The following is a 23257-nucleotide window of genomic DNA, read 5'->3' as shown; positions in this document are numbered from 1 at the left end:
ATAGATGGGCACGCTTTGTCTTTCAAACCTATATCGATTTTGCGTTTTGAAAATAAATTTTACTTGGAGAGCTTGTCTGAGGTCAGGGTGTCTTGAATTGTACCCTGGACCTCCAGATCGTGTTGCTTCAAAAGGTGGAAACAATCTGAAGGTCCATCAACTGATGAATAGATTAAAACATGTGGTATATCTATACCATGGAATATTATTCAGCCATAAAAAGGAAGTACTGATTCCAGTTGCAACACGGATGAACCATGGTCCCATAATAATTCCATTTATATAAAATGTCTAGAATAGGTAAATCCACAGAGACAAAATAAACATATATATATAAGTAGTTGCCAGGGTCTGGTAGGGAAGGTGTGGAGAAACTGGGAGTGATTGCCAATGGATATGGGGTTTCTCTACTGGATGATATGAATGTCTGGCATTAGATAGTGGTGACATCTGCATAATTCTGTGAATATACTAAAAAACCACTGAATTGTACACTTTAAAGGAGATAACTTTTAGGGTATGTGAATTATATAAGCCAAACAAACAAGCAAGCGAACTAACTCACTGTAATTTTCCTGGCCTCCTGGGTCAGTCCTCTACTCTTTAATTAAATATTCTTACCATGCTCATTCCATGGCCTAGGCATTGAAAAGTATTTACTGTTGTAATTTACTGAGCAATCCATAAAGGATATTAAAGTCTTAGCTAGAATATGAAACCACTGGCTTCTTTGCAATACTCACCTTGCTTATGCCATATGCTCTTGGTAATTCATTCACAATTTGCTGAGTGCCTACCACAAGCTACGCACTGTTCTAAGCACTGTGAATGCAGCGAAACTACTAATTACCTGCCCTTCTGAAATTTCAATTCTAAAAGAGGAGAAAGACCATATAAAAGAAACAAACATATCAAAACTTGATTGACAAGTACCATGAAGACATACAGACTGACAAGGGGAATAGAGCCTAGGAGCAGTGGGGGCAGGTGGCGATTGCTCTTTTGGACAGGATGATCTGGGAAGGCTTCTTGAGCACAGACCTGAGGCACGGGCGGGGAGAGAGTCAATTTGAATATCTGTTAAGAATGGGGAACAATTTGGAGATGGAGGATTTTGTTCTAAGTATGCTAAATCTTTGTGGACTTCCGAGGAGGGAGGCACCTGGCCGGATTCATGTTTTGCAGGGATCACTCTGGCTACCTATGGAGAGATCAACAGTGGGCAGCAGCAGGCAGCATTCTCTTCTCTTGGCAACCATTAACTGATAGACAGTAGGTATGGCCTGCACTTATAAAGGACTGACAATTCCTTGGGTGTACTGTGTGTTGTGTTTTTGATTCCCATAGTATTGAAGCAGGCACACTGAATGGTTCCTGTCTTCCCCAGGATCTCAAGGCAAAGTTGGCTCCAAGACAGAGCAGCACCAGCTTAAGAATCACAGGGATCTCTTTTCTAAAGTAGCTATTTAATCACTTTTATGTGTATAGGAAATGCACCACGATCCTCTCTCTCCAAATTGAGAGAATAAAATCACTCCCCTCAAAATGAGCAGAGGAAAAGCTAATACTCCAAGATGAACATAAAAACATATTAAAAACCTCATCCAAAACACTGGCTCAAGTATACTTGAAAATACCAGCATGTCTGATTAGTTTCAGTATAAAGGGCTTGATACAAGCCTCATAGGTATAATAAATAGGCTACATAAAATATTAGCACTTATTGTCTTCAAACTATACATCAACAGAGGGGAAAAAAAGTCCTAAAATTTAACTCTCCGCAACTTTGGAAAACGTGAGAAGTAAAGAAGAAAGGCTTTGCATATATTAAATCACTTTGCTCCCAAAGGAATAATAAAAATCTTCAAAGTGTGTGCAATTTTTGGATGCATGCATTTTAGGTTAAGAGAAATATCATACAATGAAACTGCTATACTTTTTAACATACACTGACAATGAGTTATTTTTCTAAAAAAGTAAAAAGTCATCTCTTTGCATTCATATCCCTTCTACTTACCATACTGAAGGGCTTTTAGTGGAAACCAAAACAGAATAACTGAGTGGAAGAGGCCATTTAAACAATGAACCCAGAAAACCTGAGGGAAAACAAAAATCCATGAGAACCATTTGCGATAAACTAGCTCTGTGAACCCTGACCTTTCTTTTTATCTATGAGCTAGATTCACAAAACGTGTTTCTGTCGGGCCACCACTGTGAATTAATAGAACTGACAGACACTTTCTGCCTCTTAGTCTTTCATGGGTCATTTATTTATTTTTATGTTTCTCAAAATTCAGCTTCACTTGAATTTTTTTCTGCTTCTCAAAAAACAAATTTAAATTCCTGCCTGAAAAAGAAAATAAAATTTAAAATAAAAAAATGCAGATTCTGAAATTCCTTAAGTGCGACTATTTTCATAATTCCAGAAGAATAGACTTTTAAAAGATTATAATTTGGGGAAATTCCTTTCTTTTCCCCATGTCCAACTATAAACTTTCCAGTGCTAAAGATGTAATGCTTTCTCTTATCAAGAGATACAAAGATACTCTATACTATACTCTGCAGGGTATCAAGATATATACTTGTTATAGCCAGTATAACATTTAAATTATATAATCATACAAATAAAGCACTGTGACTATGACTTTACTAAAGGCTTTCACAATTTAACACCTGTTAATACCAAGTTTTGTATAATTATAACATCATATAATAGTTACCACTTTTTATATCTATTGTATTTTAAGAACAAGAGAGCAAGCATCACTGGTACTTTCTTTGTAACATGGATGTGAAAGATTAAGTTATAGAAAAACTGTTTAGAATTCTTATGGCCCCTCTGAACAGTTGTAGTTTTGTTATTTAAAAGTGCTTCTTGCAAACAAAACTTATGCTAAATAAAATTGGCATGTATTAATAGTTTTAAGCTGTTCAAACAACAGAAATTAAGTTGCCTGCCTCCCAAAATTTTCCACTGTGAGCTCAATCTCTTTTGTTAGTTCTCCCAGCCACACTGGATTGTATGATCCAATTTACGCTCCAATACATTACACATTTGAACTTGTGTTACTCATTAACCTTTGTCTCTTCTCCTCACTATGTCATTACCGCAAGTTTTTATTTGACAGAAAGCACAGGTGGGTGCAAGAAAAATTAGTTCTACTTTTCCATTTTCCTGACTGATACTTATTGTCACATGCTAATCCTTTAACCCCTGTCACGACCTCAGAACCTCCGACCCTTTTTACCATAACAAACGTAAGCATCATCATTCAGGGCAACAGTGCTCCCGCACTTGGAACCCCCAGCAACTGCTGTGTATACAACTATGCATTTTGTAGCCATTTGTCCCTGAATTTTCAAACACTTATATTAGATTGAATCAAAGACTTTTCACTGAAATCACTAGAAAAATCCATAAACCCTGTAAAACAGAGTTGGCAACTCATGTATATAAACTATACTCAAATGGGTACAGAAATTGTATAACCGTTTTGGGTCGATCTGATGACTTGTCTGAATGCTTGGGCTCTATAGATAATGAAAAACTTTTTTCAACAATAAAAGATACAAGGAATGATGCCCGCACATTAAAACAATATACTACCCGCTAAACGCTTTTCCTGGCCACCAAAATGTGTCCAAGTTGCCATGTACAGAAGAATGTGCTTTTGCAGGAATGATTTTGGGTAGTTCTATGAGGATCAATTTACGTTTTTAAGCAAGAATGGCACAGCCAAGTTTGTGGTTGGAGGCTAACTTCAGAGACAGTACTATGGAGCCCATGCTTTGGTAGACTAGGCCTGTGGCTGAGGTTGGTTGGTGAGAATTACTGTTAATATACTAGTAGGCCTGGAACTTCCCCAGCTCTCAGATCACTTTTTCAGGGGAACCAGAGGCCATAGTCTGATTGTGGCTTGCCATCATTTGCAAATGCCCACCACAGGTAATGAAAAACATTACAGCACTGTGATGAAATTTAATACAAACTGGGCATCACAAATAAATTTAAAAATCCAAAAGTTAAACATTTAAAAATGAAAGCAGAGATACTGCATATTATAAATAGTATTAGTTTTAAGAGAGCCCACTAAAAATACTTTTTGGAACCAATGGCATAAGTTAAATAATCCTTCAGTCTGTCTGTTCTGAGCTAGCCAAATTCATTTATTTAAAACAGTGCCATCAAGTTGTATGCGTGTGTACAGCTGGATACATAGGCACAGTGTGTTCATGAAGATCACATCTCAGAAGAAGAATAACGTCTTGTCCATAAACCTAGCACTATCATTTATGCTGTGAGGTTAAAGGCACCAAAACACTTGTTTCACTTATTCTCCTGGCATATAGAAAATGCCATTGAAAAGCTTTATGAATTCCTAAATATTTAAAATATCCTACATTAACTGTACTAAATTCAAGACATTGAGTTAAGATTATATCTAATTGTCAGTAACATGCTAATAAACATGCACGATATTAAACAGAAACAATTCTGTGAAGGTGTATTTTATTTGTTGCTTCATAACACCAATAAAATATACAAATGTTAGTTTCAAAATGACACCACTTTGATTGTCGTAATATTAAATTTTTTCCTCCTCATTCACATTAAACAAGAAATTGTTACCAATGGAAACACTTTAGAATATATAATTGCAGGAAAGTAAACCATACAGAAAATGATTTTTTGTGTGTATGTGTGTCTAGGATAAATGCTATTCGATCATACCCAGAATGTGATTTTAGATAAACTGTTGGATATTTTATCTTGTATTTTTAATTTTATGGCTTGGAAATACTGAGTACTATTTCCCAGAGACTGTAATTTTAATGCCTGACACAATCGATCTAAAATTCTAATGAGGACAAAGATATTTCACAAAATGGAAAATTAGTTAAGGAACAATAAAATACTTCTCACTCCTTTACACACATAAAGCCAGTCCTTACCAGTCCTCGATGACTAGCCCCTGTGAGGAGTGAGCATGTCACCACAGCACTGCAAAAACAGAAGGCCGGAGAACCAAAAGGACAATGATTTTTATACATCAGGCCAGCTTTACTGCTGCCTTGCAAACCCAAGTGAATTTGATTACATTTTAATTGTAAAACGCACAAAAAACCCCAAACTCAACTAACCAACAAAAAACCTTCTCTGCCTGTATCAGAACCTTAAGAAATATGACTTGCCATAGTCAGTACCCTGGAGTTGTCTCAGGCTAGTATATCCTTGGCCTTGGAAAACCACATACCCCATGCAATGAGGGCAGTAAAAACAGACCCACCAAACATGTCCCAGCCAGGGCACCGCGTCCTACCTTGGTGTTGAAGTCCAGGGCATTCTGAGATGTTTTGTATAATTCAGGGTACTTCAACATATTCTCTTTTCTGCACGATCTCTCAAATATTCCAAGAGTTAAAGGAGGCATTGCTGTAAACATCTAAAGCACACAAACTGGTCATTATGTCAAGCAGCCAAATGCAGGGTGAACCTTTATCTCCAAGTATTCAATGAAACAGGAATTATCAAATGTCTTAAACTTACCACGTTATAAAGACCTATACACCATCTTTCAAAGAGGATCTGTCCAGAAAAGCCATTAACAAAGGCAAACCAGATCTAGGAAAAAAACCCAAAACCCCCAAAATTAGAATACAAAAACATAAATGCATTGCTTAGAATCTGTGGTATACTCAACTGCTGCATAATAGGAGCATTAACATATTATACTCATGACCCTTTTGAAAATGACATTTCTTTGGTTTACTTTCTGATTCAAAGACATGCTTTCATGGGGTATTTGTTATTTATGTCAGAATTGGTCCTGCTTGCTGAATCAAAAAAGAAATATATGAACAGGAAATCACGATTTAAAAATGAGAAACAATCTTGTTTTTCTTAATGGTACTTTTAGAGAATATATGTATATCTCATTAAATTTTTACAGCTTCAATTCCCTTAAAAATATCAGGATGCAGTTATTTAAAGATTGTTTTTTAAAATTATAAAAGTAACACTTGTTTATTTAGGAAATAGTTTCCTGCAATAATACAATCACGATTTTCATCTGCACTGGTTGTATAGTTCACTTAAATTCACAAATTTACCTTACTGGAAACCTGCATACAGAGTGTGTCATACTCTGCTCCTCCCCCTTAATATTATGTAATATGCATTTTCTTAAGTTGTCACATATCCTTTAAAATGATGTTAATGGATGTATAACCTCTACAATGCGGATGTAACTATTTTGGACCTTTAGCTGCCTTCCAGTTGTTTGCTATTATAAATAACTCTAAACTGAAACCATACATATCTTTTTTTCCTTAGGGTGAATTCTCAAGGTGGAATAGGTCAAAGTACATGAGTTTTCTTAATAGTTCTTGATAATCACTGCCGCTGGAATGTTAAATTTGAGTTTATATATTAAAATATTTTACTTAAATTTTATTCACTGATAAAACCCTATCTTGACTAGAGCATGATGTTCTTACATATTTTACAATTCTCCTTAAAAGAGAAATCTTAACTTTGGAAACAAAATTAAGGGCCAATATGGACAAAAGTTTCTCCAGCATGTTTAAAACATAAGAAAAATTAAAGTGACTATTAGTAAACAATAGTACCTACATTACTGTTTTTAAAAAGCAGACCTGAAGTATAACTAAAAATCAAATGCATCTGGGAGAGTACAAAGCCTGGCCCAGCAATGAGATTACATAAGCACAAATACAAAAACAAAACCTAACAACAACGACAACGACAAAACTGTTAGAGGAGAGCAGTCTTGACATGCGGCTCAAGTGAATTTTTGAATCAGAGTTGCAGGGAATTTGCTACACTTCACGTTTCATTTAACCTCATTATGGAAGCATGAATTGCTACAAATTCACCATTTATCAATATGTACCCAGGCTGGCCTCCCTGTGAACAGGTTCTGTACCCATACTGATCTTCCTTTTTATAGTGGAAAGGAATGATTGAGCATGTATAAAAACTAATGTCTGCTTTATGAGATGGAAAAGAAAACAAAGTAGCAACAGCACATTAAAAATAAGTCCAAATTGTGTTAGAGCTGTAACACATATTAACTACAACAATAAAACAAAAGCAGAGAAATTAGAGTCAAATCTGAAATTCTTACTTGCTTTGCTACATGTATTTACGGAAAATTTTTGATAATTTGCCCTAAACAAACAGCCAGATCATTTGATGCAGGCAAACTTTAAAAGAACTGAGCATCTTCACATGAAGTGAAGTTTCTTCTTTCCTGGCGAGTATACACAAATTGACAAAACAGACATTAATGCTCTCTATTGTGTTTTCACATTTGGCCTGAGATGTGTGGATTATGTAAATCCCTATTTGGGATACTCAGAGTAATGGGGCTATTTTCCACGAAGGCAACTGTGATCTACTGTAGTAATTCATTCTAAAAAGCTCTTTCAGATTTCTTAAGGTATGATGGAAATATAAGGAATTTCAAAACAAACTTTCAATTATGGCCTCTCTAATCTATGAAGACACAGTCTAACCTTTGTTGGTCTGAAGAAAGCCGAAGCGCTCTGCATACCAAATTCGTCTAACGGACATAATTTGGCTCAAAGGTTGTAGTTCTAAATGCATTTGCAATCATCAATACTGTACAATGAGAAGTTTATGTTAGTAAGTTTGTGTGTGGGCAAACATTAGTAAATATGAATGGTCCACTAGCTTCTTTGTACCTAATATTTGGTGCTGATTCAAAGGCTACTATGAGCTTGAAATTTAAGATCCTCCCTCAAATCAATATTTACAAGTTTCAAATTTGAAATAATTTGCAAGGAAACATGTTTGTTTCCAAAGTGTATTTTAAAATGCATGAACTGCTTTATGCTTTATGGCAGTTTTTAAGTGGAAAGCTATCAACACATTTTTATCATTTTATTTTTCCTACTGAAAGGTAGGTGAACATGTTTTTAGAAATGTACTTCCTGAATTTTTAAGAGTTAATATTTTAATTTACTTTTAAAGAAGAACAAATGACTAGGTAAGAACAGAAACTTTAAATAGGGTACCTTCCATTTTCACACCAATATTTTGACATTCAAGTTTACATATCTTAAAGGAGAAAGAGAAGATCTTTAACAGTGAAGTGGTCTACCGGCTGGCAGATTTCAAGTTAGGCTGAGATTGTAGTTAATATTAGGACATATCCCATGCAAAATAAAACAACACCTACACTATCCTAAATACATAAAAGTACCTCCTCTGATTCAACCAGAGTCATGGATTCAGAAAGAAAACACCAATCCCTCTGGGGAGGTGTTTAGGTTATTTAAATTCACAGGGAATTCAACTCCCAGCACCACTTGCTGGGACAGTATCACCTTATTGACTTTTATCAAAGCTTCTGGAAATTAGAAACACAACTTGGTTTTGAGATCTTCCCAGAAAACTTGGATGTGGCCAATCATCTGAAAGAAAATGTCTTATTTTACGAGGAAGGAGTCAGACATATCAGAGAAATAAAAAAATCTCTCTTTAAAAAGAGCCAATAATTTAAATGAACACCTAGAGCTGCCCCTGGGCAGCTCCTGTAAGAAAGAGCTTTATACAACCATCTGACAAATCTGTATTCGTCTGGCTGTAATTTACAGCAATGGAATATCTAGATAGTGACATTCCTAAGCAATATAGCAATGAGAAAAGCAGTGTTTGTAGTTTTAAATCCATAAAACGCATAGTGTTCAAGACTATTCCTTAATTAGCAAAGAAATTTTAGACCTGCTTCTCCTGGCATTATTTTCTAAATTCCACCTCCCAGCAGAGGCGTGGCAGCTAAAGCTTCACATTCATTTTCCTGATGGAGCATTTCTGCATATTAAACAGCAGCTTACAAATAGTCAATGAGTCCTCTGCTCCCACGCCTGATCAGCACAAAAAACTGAAAGGAGAGATTCGAGACTGGCAGTTGTCCTCACTAGAGACATTCAATGATGTGTTTTCTGTCTATTCATTCACAGTATTGACATGAGCCATTAACATCTGCAGAACTTGTTTTAGCTGGCAAAAGTTGGGTATCTGGGAATTGATTTAAAAGGTCATTTCCAAGACAGTTGAATTATATTCAAAACACATTTCCACAAACTGTTGAGAAAAATAAAAATGAGATTTCAAGTAAAGTTTAGAACTCACTTCCTTTTCAATGTGTAAAGAATTTGATCACTGTCAAATATCTCATGAAGAGGTTTTAAAATCAAAGGCAAGTGAAGTTTAGGGTTAATCAACCACAAACCACATAATGCTGGGCGTGAAACATGGCATGAAGATTGTTTTCATTTGAGTTTAATGTTTTTATTTTCTCATTAGTACATAAATTTTGTCTACTTCATTGTTGTCAATTTAGATTTCAAAAGCGACAAGTTGAGCATTCTTATTTTATAAAATTATCTTTTTATAAGCAGATTTATTGCTGGCAGTGGCTTTAAATTCCTGGTATCTTGATAAATCTATGTAAATAAACTGTATAAATTGATATTTGTTTGAATGTCAGTGTTCTGGAATGAGAAGAACATATAAATAGAAAAGCTAGATATATAGAAGGGATTGAGAATAGAAAAATAATTAACTTTAGAAAAGAACTACACATTTATATAAACAACAAAGAATATTTTTTTGGATCTCATAAGCTATTTTAGAAGTGCATTTTGCTTCAAAATACAGACTATTCCAGACCAAATCTAGCAGTAATGAATGAGTAAGTTCATTTAAGTACCTTGTTTATATTTCCACGTATTAGGTTATTTTATCTAATAGGTTGTAACCTTTTTAGTGACCATTACACAAAACTGCCTGTACACTTCAAAACTAAGTTTCAATTTTACTAGCCTGACTCATAAGAACTATGCTCAGTCAACATTTAACAAGGAGATAAGCATTCTGACAGAGGCACAAAGAACATGTGAAGCAAATATACACCAGCCCCCAACGAAAGTGTCAACATACTGACTTTGTTTATACTGTTACTTCTCAGAGTAAAGGATAGAATATGATTTCCATATAGCAGATGGCTGGATTTTTTTTTTTTTTTTTTTTTTTTGAGACAGAGTCTTGCTCTGTTGCCCAGGCTGGAGTGCGGTGGTGTGGTCTTGGCTCACTGCAACCTCTGCCTTCCAGTTTCAAATGAGTCTCCTGCCTCAGCCTCCTGAGTACCTGGGATTACAGGCGACTGCCACCACATCTGGCTGATTTTTTGTATTTTTAGTAGGGATGGGGTTTCACCACGTTGGCCAGGCTGGTCTTGAACTCTTGATCTTGTGATCCACCTGCCTCGGCCTCCCAAAGTGTTGGGATTACAGGCGTGAGCCACCGCACCTGGCCTGGCTGTATCTTTTTTGACAGATGTGTAGAAACAGTTAACAGATAAGATGGTAAAGTGGCAGGAATAAACATCTATTTGTAAGGGAATGCTCGGCAGATTTATGAGGGTGTGGTGGGTCCTTGACAGGAGTGGGAGATGGAGGTTTCTTAACAATGGGAAGGCCATTGTCATGATCTGCAGAGCTCCAACAGGAACATGAAACTGATAACACCTATAATTATTATAAATATAGCTTCTGACAATAAAAAGGCCACTTTTTTTAAAAAAAGGCAAATAACATATTTATTATGCTTCGATTAACCATTCAGTTCACTTACTTATCTACCATTGCTGTGCTGCCCAGCATGGTAGCCACTAGCCACACGTGCTCTTGAACACTTAGATGTGATTAGTCTAAATCAAGATGTGGTATAAATGTACAATATACTCCAGATTTTGAAAACTTAGGATGAAGGATGTAAAATATCTCATTAATATTTTTTTTACAGTGATTACAGGTGACAATGATAATCTATTGAATACATTGAGCTAGATAAAATATTCTGACATTAATTTTTCTTTTTCTTTTTGCTAATGTGGCTTGCATTGTATTTCTGTTGGCAAGTGATATGGTTTGGCTGTGTCCCCAGCCAAATCTCATCTTGAATTCCCATGCGTTGTGGGAGGGACCAGTGGGAGGTAATTGAATCATGGGGGCAAGTCTTTCCAATGCTGTTCTTGTGATAGTGAATAAGTCTCACAAGATCTGATGGTTTTAAAAAGGGGAGTTCCCCTGCACAAGTTCTCTTGCTTTGCCTGCTGCCACCCATGTAAGATGTGACTTGCTCCTCCTTGCCTTCCGTCATGATTGTGAGGCTTTCCCAGCTATGTGGAACTGTAAGTCCATTAAACCTCTTTCTTTTGTAAATTGCCCAGTCTTGGGTATGTCTTCATCAGCAGCGTGAGAACAGACTAATACAATAAATTGGAACCAGTAGAGAGGGGTGCTGCTGAAAAGATACCCAAAAACGTGGAGGTGAGTTTGGAAATGGGTAACAGGGAGAGGTTGGAACAGTTTGGAGGGCTCAGAAAAAGACAAGAAAATGTGCCAAAGTTTGGAACTCCCTAGAGACTTGTTGAATGGCTTTGACCAAAATGCTGATAATGCTATGGACAATAAAATCCAGGCTGAGGTGGTTTCAGATGGAGATGAGAAACTTGTTGGGAACTGGAGCAAAGGCAACTCTTGTTATGTTTTAGCAAAGAGACTGGCAGCATTTTGCCCCTTCCCTAGAGATCTGTGGAACTTTAAACTTGAGAGAGATGATTTAGAGTATCTGGTGGAAGAAGTTTCTAAGCAGCAAAGCATTCAAGAGGTGACTTGGGTGCTGTTAAAGGCATTCAGTTTTGTAAGTTAAAAAAAATTTGCAGCCTGACAATGCAATGGAAAAGAAAAATCTAATTTTCTAAGGAGAAATGGAAGCTGGCTGCAGAAATTTGCATAAGTAACGAGGAGCCAAATGTTAATCCTCAAGACAATGGGGAAAATGTCTCCAAGGTTTTCATGGCAAAGTTTTCATGGCAGCCCCTTCCATCACAGGCCCAGAGGCCTAGGAGGAAAAAGTGGTTTTCTGGGCCAGGCCCAGGGTACTTGTGCTGTGTGCAGGGAAGAGACTTGGTGCTCTGCATCCCACTCACTCCAGACATGGCTGAAAGGGGCCAACATAGAGCTCAGGCAGTGGCTTTACAGGGTGCAAGCCCCAAGCCTTGGCGGCTTCCAGGTGGTGTTCAGCCTGTGAGTGCACAGAATTCAAGAATTGGGGTTTGGGAACCTCTGCCTAGATTTCTGAAGATGTATGGAAATGCCTGGATGCCCAGACATAAGTTTGCTGCAGGGACCGGGCTCTCATGGAGAACTACTGTTAGGGCAGTGGAGAAGGAAAACGTGGGGTCAGAGCCCCCACACAGAGTTCGCACTGGGGCACCACCTAGTGGAGCTGAGAAGAGGGCCACTGTCCTCCAGACCCCAGAATGGTAGATCCACTGACTGCATTGTGCACCTGACACCGGCCTGTGAAGGCAGCTGGGAGGGAGGCTGTATCCTGTAAAGCCACAGGGCAGAGCGGCCCAAGACCATGGAAACTCACCACTTGCATTGGCTTGACCTGGATGTGAGACATAGAGTCAAAGGAGATCATTTTGAAGCTTTAAGGTTTTACTGCCCTGCTGGATTTCGGACTTGCCTGGGGCCTTTGGCCCCTTTATTTTGGCCAATTTCTCTCACTTGGAGTGGCTGTATTTACCCATTGCCTGTACACCCATTGTATCTAGGAACTAACTAACTTGCTTTTGATTTTACAGGCTCATAGGCAGAAGGGACTTGCATTGTTTTGGATGAGACTTCGGACTGTGGACTTCTAAACTAGTGCTGAAATGAGTTGAGACTTTAGGGTATTGTTGGGAAGGAATGATTGGTTTGGAAATGTGAGGACATGAAATTTGGGAGGGGCCGGGGGGCAGAATGGTATGGTTTGGCTCAAAGCTCATCTGGAATTCCCATGTGTTGTGGGAGGGACCCAGTGGGAGGTAATTGAATCATGGAGGCAAGTCTTTCCTGCGATGTTCTAGTGACAGTGAATAAGTCTCATGAGATTTGATGGTTTTATAAAGAGGAGTTCCCCTGCACAAGCTCTGTCTCTCTGCCTACTGTCATCCATGTAAGATGTGACTTGCTCCTCCTTGCCTTCCATCATGACTGTGAGGCTTCCCCAGCTATGTGGAACTGTAAGTCCATTAAACCTCTTCCTTTTGTAAATTGCTCAGTCTTGGGTATGTCTTTATCAGCAGTGTGAGAACAGAGTAATACAGCAAGCTCCTGGAGGACAGGAACCATGCTTGATTTACTTTGTAGTTGTTGGACTAAGCCTGGTGCCTGGGCTCTGTAGGTGCTACAAATTGTTCACAGAACAAAATGCATCCTTTTAAAAGTGGTATTCCTGACTTGGGTTTTCATTTTTAAAATTATGTTATGTTTGACACATAAAAGGGATAATACAAATCCCTTGCTATCCAGACACAGAAACTAAAGATTCTGGTAATTTTTAGACAAATTTCTCAGCATCTGAACTCTTGCTACTCACCAAACACAGAAATAAAAACAGATCTGGATAGAGAGGGATCCTTGTATATAACAAAGATCTAAGTTTTGAAACATAATAGGAACAATGAGGCAACAATACTAGCAAAGCTACCTGCATATTTTTCCTGATTGCACTACTTTGTCTCCTCTCAGAATTAGAAGTGCTAGCTTAGTTCAATGTTTTTCATTCCCTCACCTTTTTTAAAAAATAGGTTTTCTACACGTGTATTATCCCTCCATGGTGTATTGCTTTCTTCTGTATGTTTTTGAGCTTTATTAAAAATGCAGTCAAGTTTACAGACTAATTTATACATTAGTAATAATGTATTTTTAAAATTAAATACAATATTATCTCATTAGCAACTCTAATTCAACACCTCTTATCAAAGCAACATAACATTTTTAGCTAGAATTTAAACATAATTCTCCATGGCTGACAAACATTTTTTTTTTTTTTTAAGGTGGAGTCTCACTCTGTTGCCCAGGCTAGAGTAGAGTGGCACAATCTCAGCTCACCACAATCTCCGCCTCCTGGATTCAAGTGATTCTCCTGCCTTAGCCTCCTGAGTAGCTGGAATTACAGGTGCCTGCTACCATGCCTGGCTAACTTTTGTATTTTTAGTAGAGACGAGGTTTTACCATGTTGACTAGGCTGGTCTTGAACTCCTATCAAGCAATCCACCTATCTTGGCTTCCCAGAGTGCTGGGATTACAGTCCACCTTCTTGTTTTAATACATTTAGAATTTATAAAAAGTTGGCAAATCAAATATTAATTAAAACAATGAGAAAATGTCTTCAAAAAGGAAATTTCTTTAAATATGTATGCAAATGACAAGGATTTAAAATTTAACCTGCTATTACCTCGATAATATAGAGCACTATATTCTTGTAGAAGCAGTATAAGATGCACTTGGAGACTCTGTTATAGTTCCAGGCACCATGAATCATCAGTAAATTCTTCAAATATTTGAACTAAAATGAGAGTGAGAAAAAATTAGTATTTTCCTTTTCAAAGCATCAGTTGACTGAGAGGAATGATGTGTTTTGCAGAAATGACGCTTTACCTGAGCTATGGAGTAATCAGAGGAATTAGCTGCCTGCAGGCCTTCATTGCCACTGATACCAACACCAACGTGTGCTGTCTGTATCATGCTGACGTCATTTGCTCCATCACCGATTGCAAGCGTTACGACTTTGACTTGTTTCTTAACCATCTCAACAACTTCAGATTTTTGAAGAGGAGAAACCCTTAAATTGAAACATTATCAATTACTGTTTTCTGAAAAAAGGAATTTTGAAATGCCACTGTGTTGAAAGATAAAAGATGCAAAAGACCTAAATGAATAGTTCTCTGAAGAAACTTTATGATAAAGTTTTAGGTTTGCAAATGTTTACTCATCTGTTAACCTGGTTACTGTATTAAGAAAAATTTAAATAAATAAATAAAAACAAGTCTCAGAGGCAAACCCCTAGGTGACAGCTAGAAGAGAGAATGCTTTGTTAAGCATTAGCCTGCCAGAATGCTTGCATTAATATGTTAAATAAATAACATTTGAGTTCAGAAATGCCTTTATTTCCTAACAAACATCAGAATTTCTAATTCTTCACTTGCAAATTAAAAACAATGTCATAAATGCTGTCAAACACTAACTAAATCCTACACAGTAGCTGGAAAGTAAAAGTTTTGAGCTTCTGCAATCTGATCTTACATAATGGACTATATGCTTAAAACTCTACTTAAAGTAATTCTCAGACACCATGGTAAATGCCAAATATCTGATTATGGTTCATGGGCTTCTTTTTCTTCAAAAGCCACTAACAGTCAAGTAGAAATCAAGCAACCTCTTATACAAATGCAGACCGGGAACAGAAGACACCAGTATCTCTATTAAAATCATATTTGGTATTAGATTTGGAGTTACTTTTCACAGACTTTTTAAAGCCATTTAAGAAATAAACATCAGGACAAGGGCAGAAGGGTTCAAAGACAGAATGCATCAGCATAATACACTGTCTACGCTGTACTGGAAACTATAGAGGAAAACAGGAAAACTACACGATAAATTGGTCTAACAAACTGTTAAGCTAATAATTAGACAGTAAGAGCTAACTAATGTACATAATGTTGATACAAGAAAAACATATCAGAGCTACATTATTTATCAAGGTTATGTGGCATAGATGTCTAATAATAAATATCTGCTAAAATATCTGAAAAATCATTTACTATTCTATTTAAAAATGAAGATCATTACTTTGAGAGAATCGATACATCTTTGTCCATTTTCCTGATCATTCCATAGGAAAAATTTTTAGTGGCAGATACTCTGCACAGATATGTGCCTTCAGGAGTCCCACTGCCCTTATCAACTGCTTCAGCCAGAGTAGCTCTGGTTTTTATTTCAAGTCTGAGAATCATTGCATTAGACTGTGAGTTGCTTGTAGAGTCAATTGGTCTCTTCTTTGTATTTTTAGTACCTGATCCAAAATAGATATTCAATAAATGGTTGCTATATGAAAAAACTATTTTTAATTTTTTCTTTGGATTTCCTTTTACAATCCGGCAATAGTACAAAATGACACAACTGTGAACTCAGCAAGGAAATGAATGCCTATCGAGCCATTGGCAGGCTATTTCACTGTTAGCTTCATTTTTCTTCAAAGCAATTTTCATTTCATTTTTCACATTTTATTTAATTTTTCTTACCAGGTCAATATAAACTGGTAAGTCCACTGGCTCTAGGTCAACGTTTAAACATGGACTATAGTTGACATTTAGTAAATGTCAAAAAGGAATGCTCACCAATAAGTGATCTAGAATGGGAAATGGGCATGAATAGAGAGAAGTATTTGAAAGCTTTATCAAATTCTCTTTAATAGTCTAACAGTATGAATACATTATGAAGTCACACCAAGGGTTCAATGGAACTAGGAAACAGTGGTACTTTTTCCATAAACTAAACCTGTGATTAAGGAGAAATCTCTGCAAGGTGAGCTGATATTAGTGATTTTAAAAAAGCATCAGAAAAGAGTTGGACTAAATTTAGTTTTCTTCATGGTGATCACAATCAAACACTGCTTTCTCCGCTTGATACTGTAATTTTCAACACCCAAATTAAAATTGGCTGAGAATTTTCATTCAATTCTGTATGGTTAAACCAGGTGTTAAAAACAAAGAGTAGGATTGCCATTAGCAACAATGACCATTTAAGAAAAAAAGATTAACGATATAGTGAGAGACATTTCAAAAGTACACTGCAGCTGCTACTAGCCAGAGCATCTGCTTCCATTACCAAGCTTTAAAAGTGAATGGCTGGCTGGGCTTGGTGGCTCACGCCTGTAATCCCAGCACTTTGGGAGGCTGAGGTGGGTGGATCACGAGGTCAGGAGATCGAGACCAGCCTGGGCAACGTGGTAAAATCCAGTCTCAAATAAAAATACAAAAAATTAGCTGGGCATAGGGGTGCACGCCTGTAGTCTCAGCTAGTCGGGAGGCTGAGGCAGGAGACTCGCTTGAACCCGGGAGGCAGAGGTTGCAGTGAGCTGAGATGGTGCTACCGCACTCCAGTCTGGGCAACAGAGCGGGACTCCATCTCAAAAAAAAAAAGTGGATGACCGTCTTGGAATAAGACTGAAGACATAATGGATTTCCCTGACCATTAGTGATGTCAAGCATTTTTTCATATGTTTGTTGGCCATCTGCATATCTTGAGAATTGTCTATTCATGTCCTTAGCCCATTTTTTGATGGGATTGTTTTTTCTCTTGCTAATTTGTTTGAGTTCCTTGTAGACTCCGGATATTTGTTCTTTGTTGGATATATAGATTGTGAAGATTTTCTTCCACTCTGTGAGTTGTCTGTTTATTCTGCTGAGTGGTCCTTTTGCTGTGCAGAAGTTCTTTAGAAATGCAAATCAAAACCATGATGTAATACCACCTTACTCCTGCAAGAATGGCCGTAATAAAAAAAATCAAAAAAGAATAGATGTTGGTGTGGATGTGGTGATCAGGGAACACTTCTACACTGCTGGTGGGAATGTAAACTAGTACAACCACTATGGAAAACAGTGTGGAGATTCCTTAAAGAACTAAAAGTAGAACTACCATTTGATCCAGCAGTCCCACTATGGGGTATCTACCCAGAGGAAAAGAAGTCATTATACAAAAAAGATACTGGGACATGCATGTTTATAGCAGCACAATTTGCAATTGCAAAAATATGGAATCAGCCCAAATGCCCATCAATCAACAAGTGGATAAAGAAACTGTGGTATGTGTGTATATATGTACATATATGTGTGTATATATGTATGTGTGTATATATGTACATATATGTAAATATATGCAAATATACATGTAAATATATGTTCATATAGGAAATATATTCCTATATGTAAACATATGTAAATATATATGTGTGTGTGTATATATACAGATACACACATATATGAATGAGATGGAATACTACTCAACCACAAACAGAATGAACGAATGGCATTCACAGCAACCTGGATGGAACTGAAGACTATTATTGTAAGTGAAGTAACTCAGGAATGGATAAACATTGTATGTTCTCACTCATATGTGAGAGTTAAGCTGTGAGGATGAAAAGTCATAAGAATGATACAATGGACTTTGGGGACTCAGGGGAAAGGGTGGGAGGGGGACAACAAATTGGGTACAGTGTATACTGCTCGGGTGATAAGTGCACAAAATCTCCAAATCACCACTGAAGAACTTATTCATGTAACCAAATACTACCTGTTCCCCCAAAACCTATGGAAATAAAAAATTAAAACAAAAGACATAATGAAAGCCTTCTTTTCTGATGAATCTGAAATATCAGTTGGTTGCTAAACAAAGATACTGGATTTAAGTGGAGATTCATAAAAAATAAAATACACATTCTTAAAATATTTAACTCAAAGTATAAATGTACAAATTGTGATGCAGGGCAAAGAACCTTACTTTGCACAGGGGTCTGCTGTTTGAAACTCTGCATGTTTTTGTAGCAGAAATCTCACTCAGGCATAGTCGATGGTTTGCTTCACTAAAATGGAGACCAGAATGTACCGTTTCCTTTCACCCCAGTTTATTTAGTTTACTCCAAAATTCGACAGCAATATTTTTTAGCAACTCAAAAAGTCTTTCCAGAGCATTATACCTAGATTGACCAGCAATAACTTTTACTCCATTATTTGGATGAGTTATGAGATATTTAATTAAATGATTATTTCAAGAAGTACAACAGGAATAAGCGTACTAGGGAACAAGCCCCACTTACAAAGCACCAAGTCAATTCATGGAAGCCAAAGAGCATGTACACACCTAAGAGCCTCTGGGTGTGAGCATAGCGTGCTGTGAGTACCTGGCAGAAGGCTGTAGGGAAGGAATGTGGCTGAAAGGGATTCAGGTTTGTCAAGCTGAAGTCAGCAAAAAAAAATATCCACTATTTTTACAGCATCCATTTAAAAAACTGTTCCTTGCTACAAGGGGGTTACAATACAGCAAAAGAAAATTATAAGACATTAAAAATGAGTGGAACATAAAGCTTGCTGATATGATTGCCCCTCTTTGATAATTTCAGAAATCAACATGAGCTTTAAGAGGCCTCCCTTGATAAGTTAGAATTTGGCTTGGCACTGGAAAGGAGAGGAGAATTCACTTCAGGTAACAGAAATAGCACATAATAAATTTTAACTTCACATTCAAAATTCTCCAGAATATATTTTTTTCTACTGCTGTGTCTCCACCTCTTAAAAGATTACTCTACTCAGAGTTTATTTACTTTCTTGATGTCGGTACACTTGCTTCTAGATCCATACAATTTCCATATGAGTCTAGAACTACCTTACCACACAACAAGTTAATTCTTCCTATGTCTATCAAAAAATAACATACCCACGGCTGAGAATATCTAAAACCTAAACAAACGCCAATAGTGACTCAATGTATAATTCTGAAACATCATAAAGGCACTGTTTTCTTCCCTGAGATTGTTTTTTTTTAACCATTTGTGGGTCTGCATCCAGGATTTAAATTATTCACAGTTCTCTTCTGTTCCACTGTTGCCTTTTCTTCTTTGGTAGACGAGACTCCATGGAAAAAGACTACGTATCAAATGTGTACTGTAAATGTCCCTTTCTCTTCCCTGTGGCTCCACAAACAGAGGGTGGTCCTTTGTGATACAACCTAGACGTGCACTAAGTGTAATATGCTTTTCAGATATTATTTTGGCTGTAGTTTCTGCACATGTTATTCATTATTTTTCTTATTTGCTATGCAGTAACTCTCACTGCCCTGTGAACATTAGACCAGAGCACTGGAAATTTTTACCATTTAAGCTAAGAAATATATAGGTGGTCCATCTTATATGAAGCCTGTTTTGCACTCTTTTGATTAGCTAAATGAATCACCTTTCTAAATGAAATATGAAGATTCTATGTATATATATAGATAGATAGATGTATAATAAAGGATAATTTAGGGAATTTTTTATAGGTAGCCAAAAGGAATACAATAATTTATCCTACTGGATTGTGTTTTGGGATTAATAACCTAAAAAATTCTTACATATACACAAAATTATACTAATACAATATGATCTCAAAGACTTACACTGGAAACTTAAAAATTACTATAAAGTTGCCTTTAGAAGGTAAATCTAGAAAACTTTTTAGGAAGAATATGAAGGAATATAGTATTTTCTAGTTCTCCTGAAATGTTTTATATAGTGACCAAGCCCAGTATTTACTAAATTTCTTTAACTTCCTCAAACCTTAAATTTGAGGTCTGTTCCAGGTGCCTGTTTAGAGGTCAGAATCATTAGTGAGGGGATTTGCTGTGCTTTTCTTTGCAACAAACTTCCTAAGATTTCTCCTGTGAATATCAGTGTATTTCCCACTGACTCATATTTTGTTGACTACTTAAAGAAATTACAAAAGGAGAGAACAACGTAAACTAGAAGATCTTGCTTGAATCGTTCTGAACTAAAATTTGGCGGGTTCATTTATAAAATTTTACATTGAGAAGAAATTAAGATAGAGCAAAAAAAAAAAAAAAAACCTGATATACGAAAACTACAAAATATTGTTAATTACTCTACAAACTCACCATCAACTTGTTACTGGAATGAAAACAGCAGCTTACATGGCAAGTGTTAAAAATGATACTTAGGAATATGGTACATAACAAAACATTCAACCACTTTTGGTAAGAAATTGAGCTATTCAAATAACTGATGAGTGAGAGCTCTCCTAGCCTCCAAAACCAACATCTGTTGATATATTGTGCAGTTGTGGGCATTCAGGAGACCTTACAATATAGGGATGGAGTCTACAGAATTAAAATACAGATAGCCTTTCCATAGGACAAAAAAGGAAAGCAAATTTAAAAAAGATTTCCTTTCTGCAATGCATTTTAGATATAAAAGTTCTCTTGTGGAATTTATGTGGTTATAGGTAAACGTACTGCCGTCTGCTTCAATGATTCAGATAAGTAGTTTAAATAGGGACCGTTTCTATTGATGGTGTGTATTTGATTATACATATATGTGCACGTGTGCACTAATTAGCAAATAGACCTATGAAAGGCACTAAAAAGGAAACTCCGCCTAGTATAGATATTTATTATGGTATTCACACCAGAAAGCTTAGTTTATCTACAATACTGCTGTTCATTTTCTCTTCAGAAAATATCTTCTAGTTATGTTGAACCTAGCACTGTACTCAGCATATAGCTGATTTAAAAATGGTAGCAGGCTCTTCCTAAGCTGGTGCTTAGCAAGGAGAAGGCCATGTTCAGTTCAAACACCATGACTGTGAAGTCCAACAGTAAGAAACCAAATGAGTTAGAAGAGTCTGGCATCTTCCAGGCTCTTCTGGAGCTGGAGATAAACTCGGACCTCAAGGCTCAGCTCAGGAAGCTGAGTATTACAGCAGCCAAGGAGCCTAAGTTGGTGGTGGCCTGAAAGCGATCATAATCTTTGTTCCTGTTCCTCAACTGAAATCTTTCTAGAAAATCCAACTCCGCCTAGTACATGAATTGGAGAAAAAGTTCAGTGGGAAGCATGCTGTCTTTATTGCTCAGAGAATTCTGCCTAAGCCAATTTGAAAAAGCCACACAAAAAATAAGCAAAAGCATCCCAGGAGCTGTGTATGACACAATTTTTGAGGACTTGATCTTCCCAAGTGAAATTGTGGGCAAGAGAATCTGTGTGAATCTGGATGGCAGTTTAATTAAATTTAAAAAAGGTTCATAAAGGTTCATTTGGACAAAGCATAAGAGAACAACATGGAATGCAAGGCTGAAACGTTTTCTGCTGTCTATAAGAAGTTCACAGACAAGGATGTTAATTTTGAATTCCCAGAGTTTCAATTGTAAACAAAAATGGCTAAAGCATATTCACAGTAAAAAAAAAAAAAAAAAAAAAAAGGGAGTGGAACTAAATAAATGGAAATGTTACAAGACAGACACATTTGGCTGGGCGCTGTGGGTCATGCCTGTAATCCCAGCACTTTGGGAAGCTGAGGTGGGCGGATCATGAGGTCTGGAGTTCAAGACCAGTCTGGCCAACATACCAGTCTCTACTAAAATTCAAAAAAAAAAATTAGCTGGGTGTGGTGATGTGCACCTATAATCCCAGCTACTCGGGAGGCTAAGCCAGGAGAACTGCGTGAACCAGGGAGATGGAGGTTGCAGTGAGCTGACATTGTGCCACCGCACTCCAGCTCAGGTGACAGTACAAGACTCTGTCTCAAAAAAAAAAAAAAAAAAAAAAAAAAAAAGAAAAAGAAAAAAAAAAGAAAGAGAAAGTAACATTGCCAATCTCATTCATTTTTGACTATTCACTGTTAAGAAGCAGAATCTGTTTAATAAGGTTTGTACCTACAGTATAAAGGGAACTATGTAAAGGACATTGGATTCTCCAGGCTCTCCTCATGTGTAGGGAAGACAGGAAAAAAATTATTAGGTAGAGAAGGAAACATTCACCTCTTCATGGGAAGGTGGGTATATTCAGAATGAATTAGGGCCAGCTGACAGCGTGCCTCTACACGCCACAGTAACAAACTTGTAATGTCGCAGCCAGTTCTAAGCAACAGGAGATGTTAAAAGTTTTTGATATAAAAAAGAGCATGGTTGAGGCTGTTTCTAAAAACATTAATTTGGATTGCCCAAAGTATGTTTTATATATATCTGAATATGATCTAGGGAAAGGACAATGAAAATCAAAATAAAAACTCAGAGGGCTCCAAATAAAAGTGGCTTCAAAAATGACTCTGAGGTTTCAAATTTGGGTGACTGGGAGAATGAGGGTCTAAACATAAATGGAAAAGGCAAGAAGAATATTGACAGCGGAAAAGTATCAGGGAAGTTCTAGATACTCAGAAGTTTACATAGTAGTGGGATACCCTAGTGGACTCATTTAAGTAGGCTGACTGAAAAGCTGGAACTGGACTTGGAAAAGACGGCAGAGTTGGGAATGTGCCTTCAGGGGTCATTCATTCAAGTATTTTGTGATCCTTTAGTATGTGATTAAATCTCTGCGGAAGAACAGAAGGAAAAGAAAGCAGATCTCAGGACCTTTCTTCTGCCCCCAAGAGTTATTAAGGACTTTTATTGAGCTACTATCCTGGGAGTTAAATATTGTCAGCCTATATGATAGTAGTCCCTCTCTGTACACCTGCTCTGAAGAGATAGAAATTTTTCCTGTATGGAACAAGGCCATGCCACCTGTTTAGGGAGTCTTGCCAATGGGACTGGTGTGCTCTCA

At 36.9% G+C, this 23257-nt stretch overlaps 1 protein-coding gene and 1 pseudogene across 4 annotated transcripts in view; one reads left to right on the top strand and one right to left on the bottom strand.

The window, feature by feature from the left end:
- The window catches only part of ATP8A1 (ATPase phospholipid transporting 8A1), a 266338-nt gene that overhangs the window by 41722 nt on the left and 201359 nt on the right, over positions 1-23257 (bottom strand). For all 4 annotated transcript variants that reach the window (XM_008017516.3, XM_008017518.3, XM_008017515.3 and 1 more), the window contains 5 exons: positions 14551-14734; positions 14348-14458; positions 5549-5623; positions 5322-5444; positions 2018-2096 (listed from right to left, as the gene is read on the bottom strand). In XM_008017516.3, coding sequence (XP_008015707.1) covers positions 2018-2096; positions 5322-5444; positions 5549-5623; positions 14348-14458; positions 14551-14734 — 572 coding nt within the window. The remainder of the gene's footprint in view (positions 1-2017; positions 2097-5321; positions 5445-5548; positions 5624-14347; positions 14459-14550; positions 14735-23257) is intronic.
- Positions 17948-22178, top strand: LOC140710544 (small ribosomal subunit protein eS7-like; annotated as a pseudogene).

Source organism: Chlorocebus sabaeus, chromosome 27, assembly GCF_047675955.1.
Source record: "Chlorocebus sabaeus isolate Y175 chromosome 27, mChlSab1.0.hap1, whole genome shotgun sequence".
NCBI classification, from domain to species: Eukaryota; Metazoa; Chordata; class Mammalia; order Primates; family Cercopithecidae; genus Chlorocebus; species Chlorocebus sabaeus.
The sequence above is the reverse complement of the archived record's forward strand: the minus strand, read 5'-3'. Positions and strand labels throughout refer to the sequence as shown.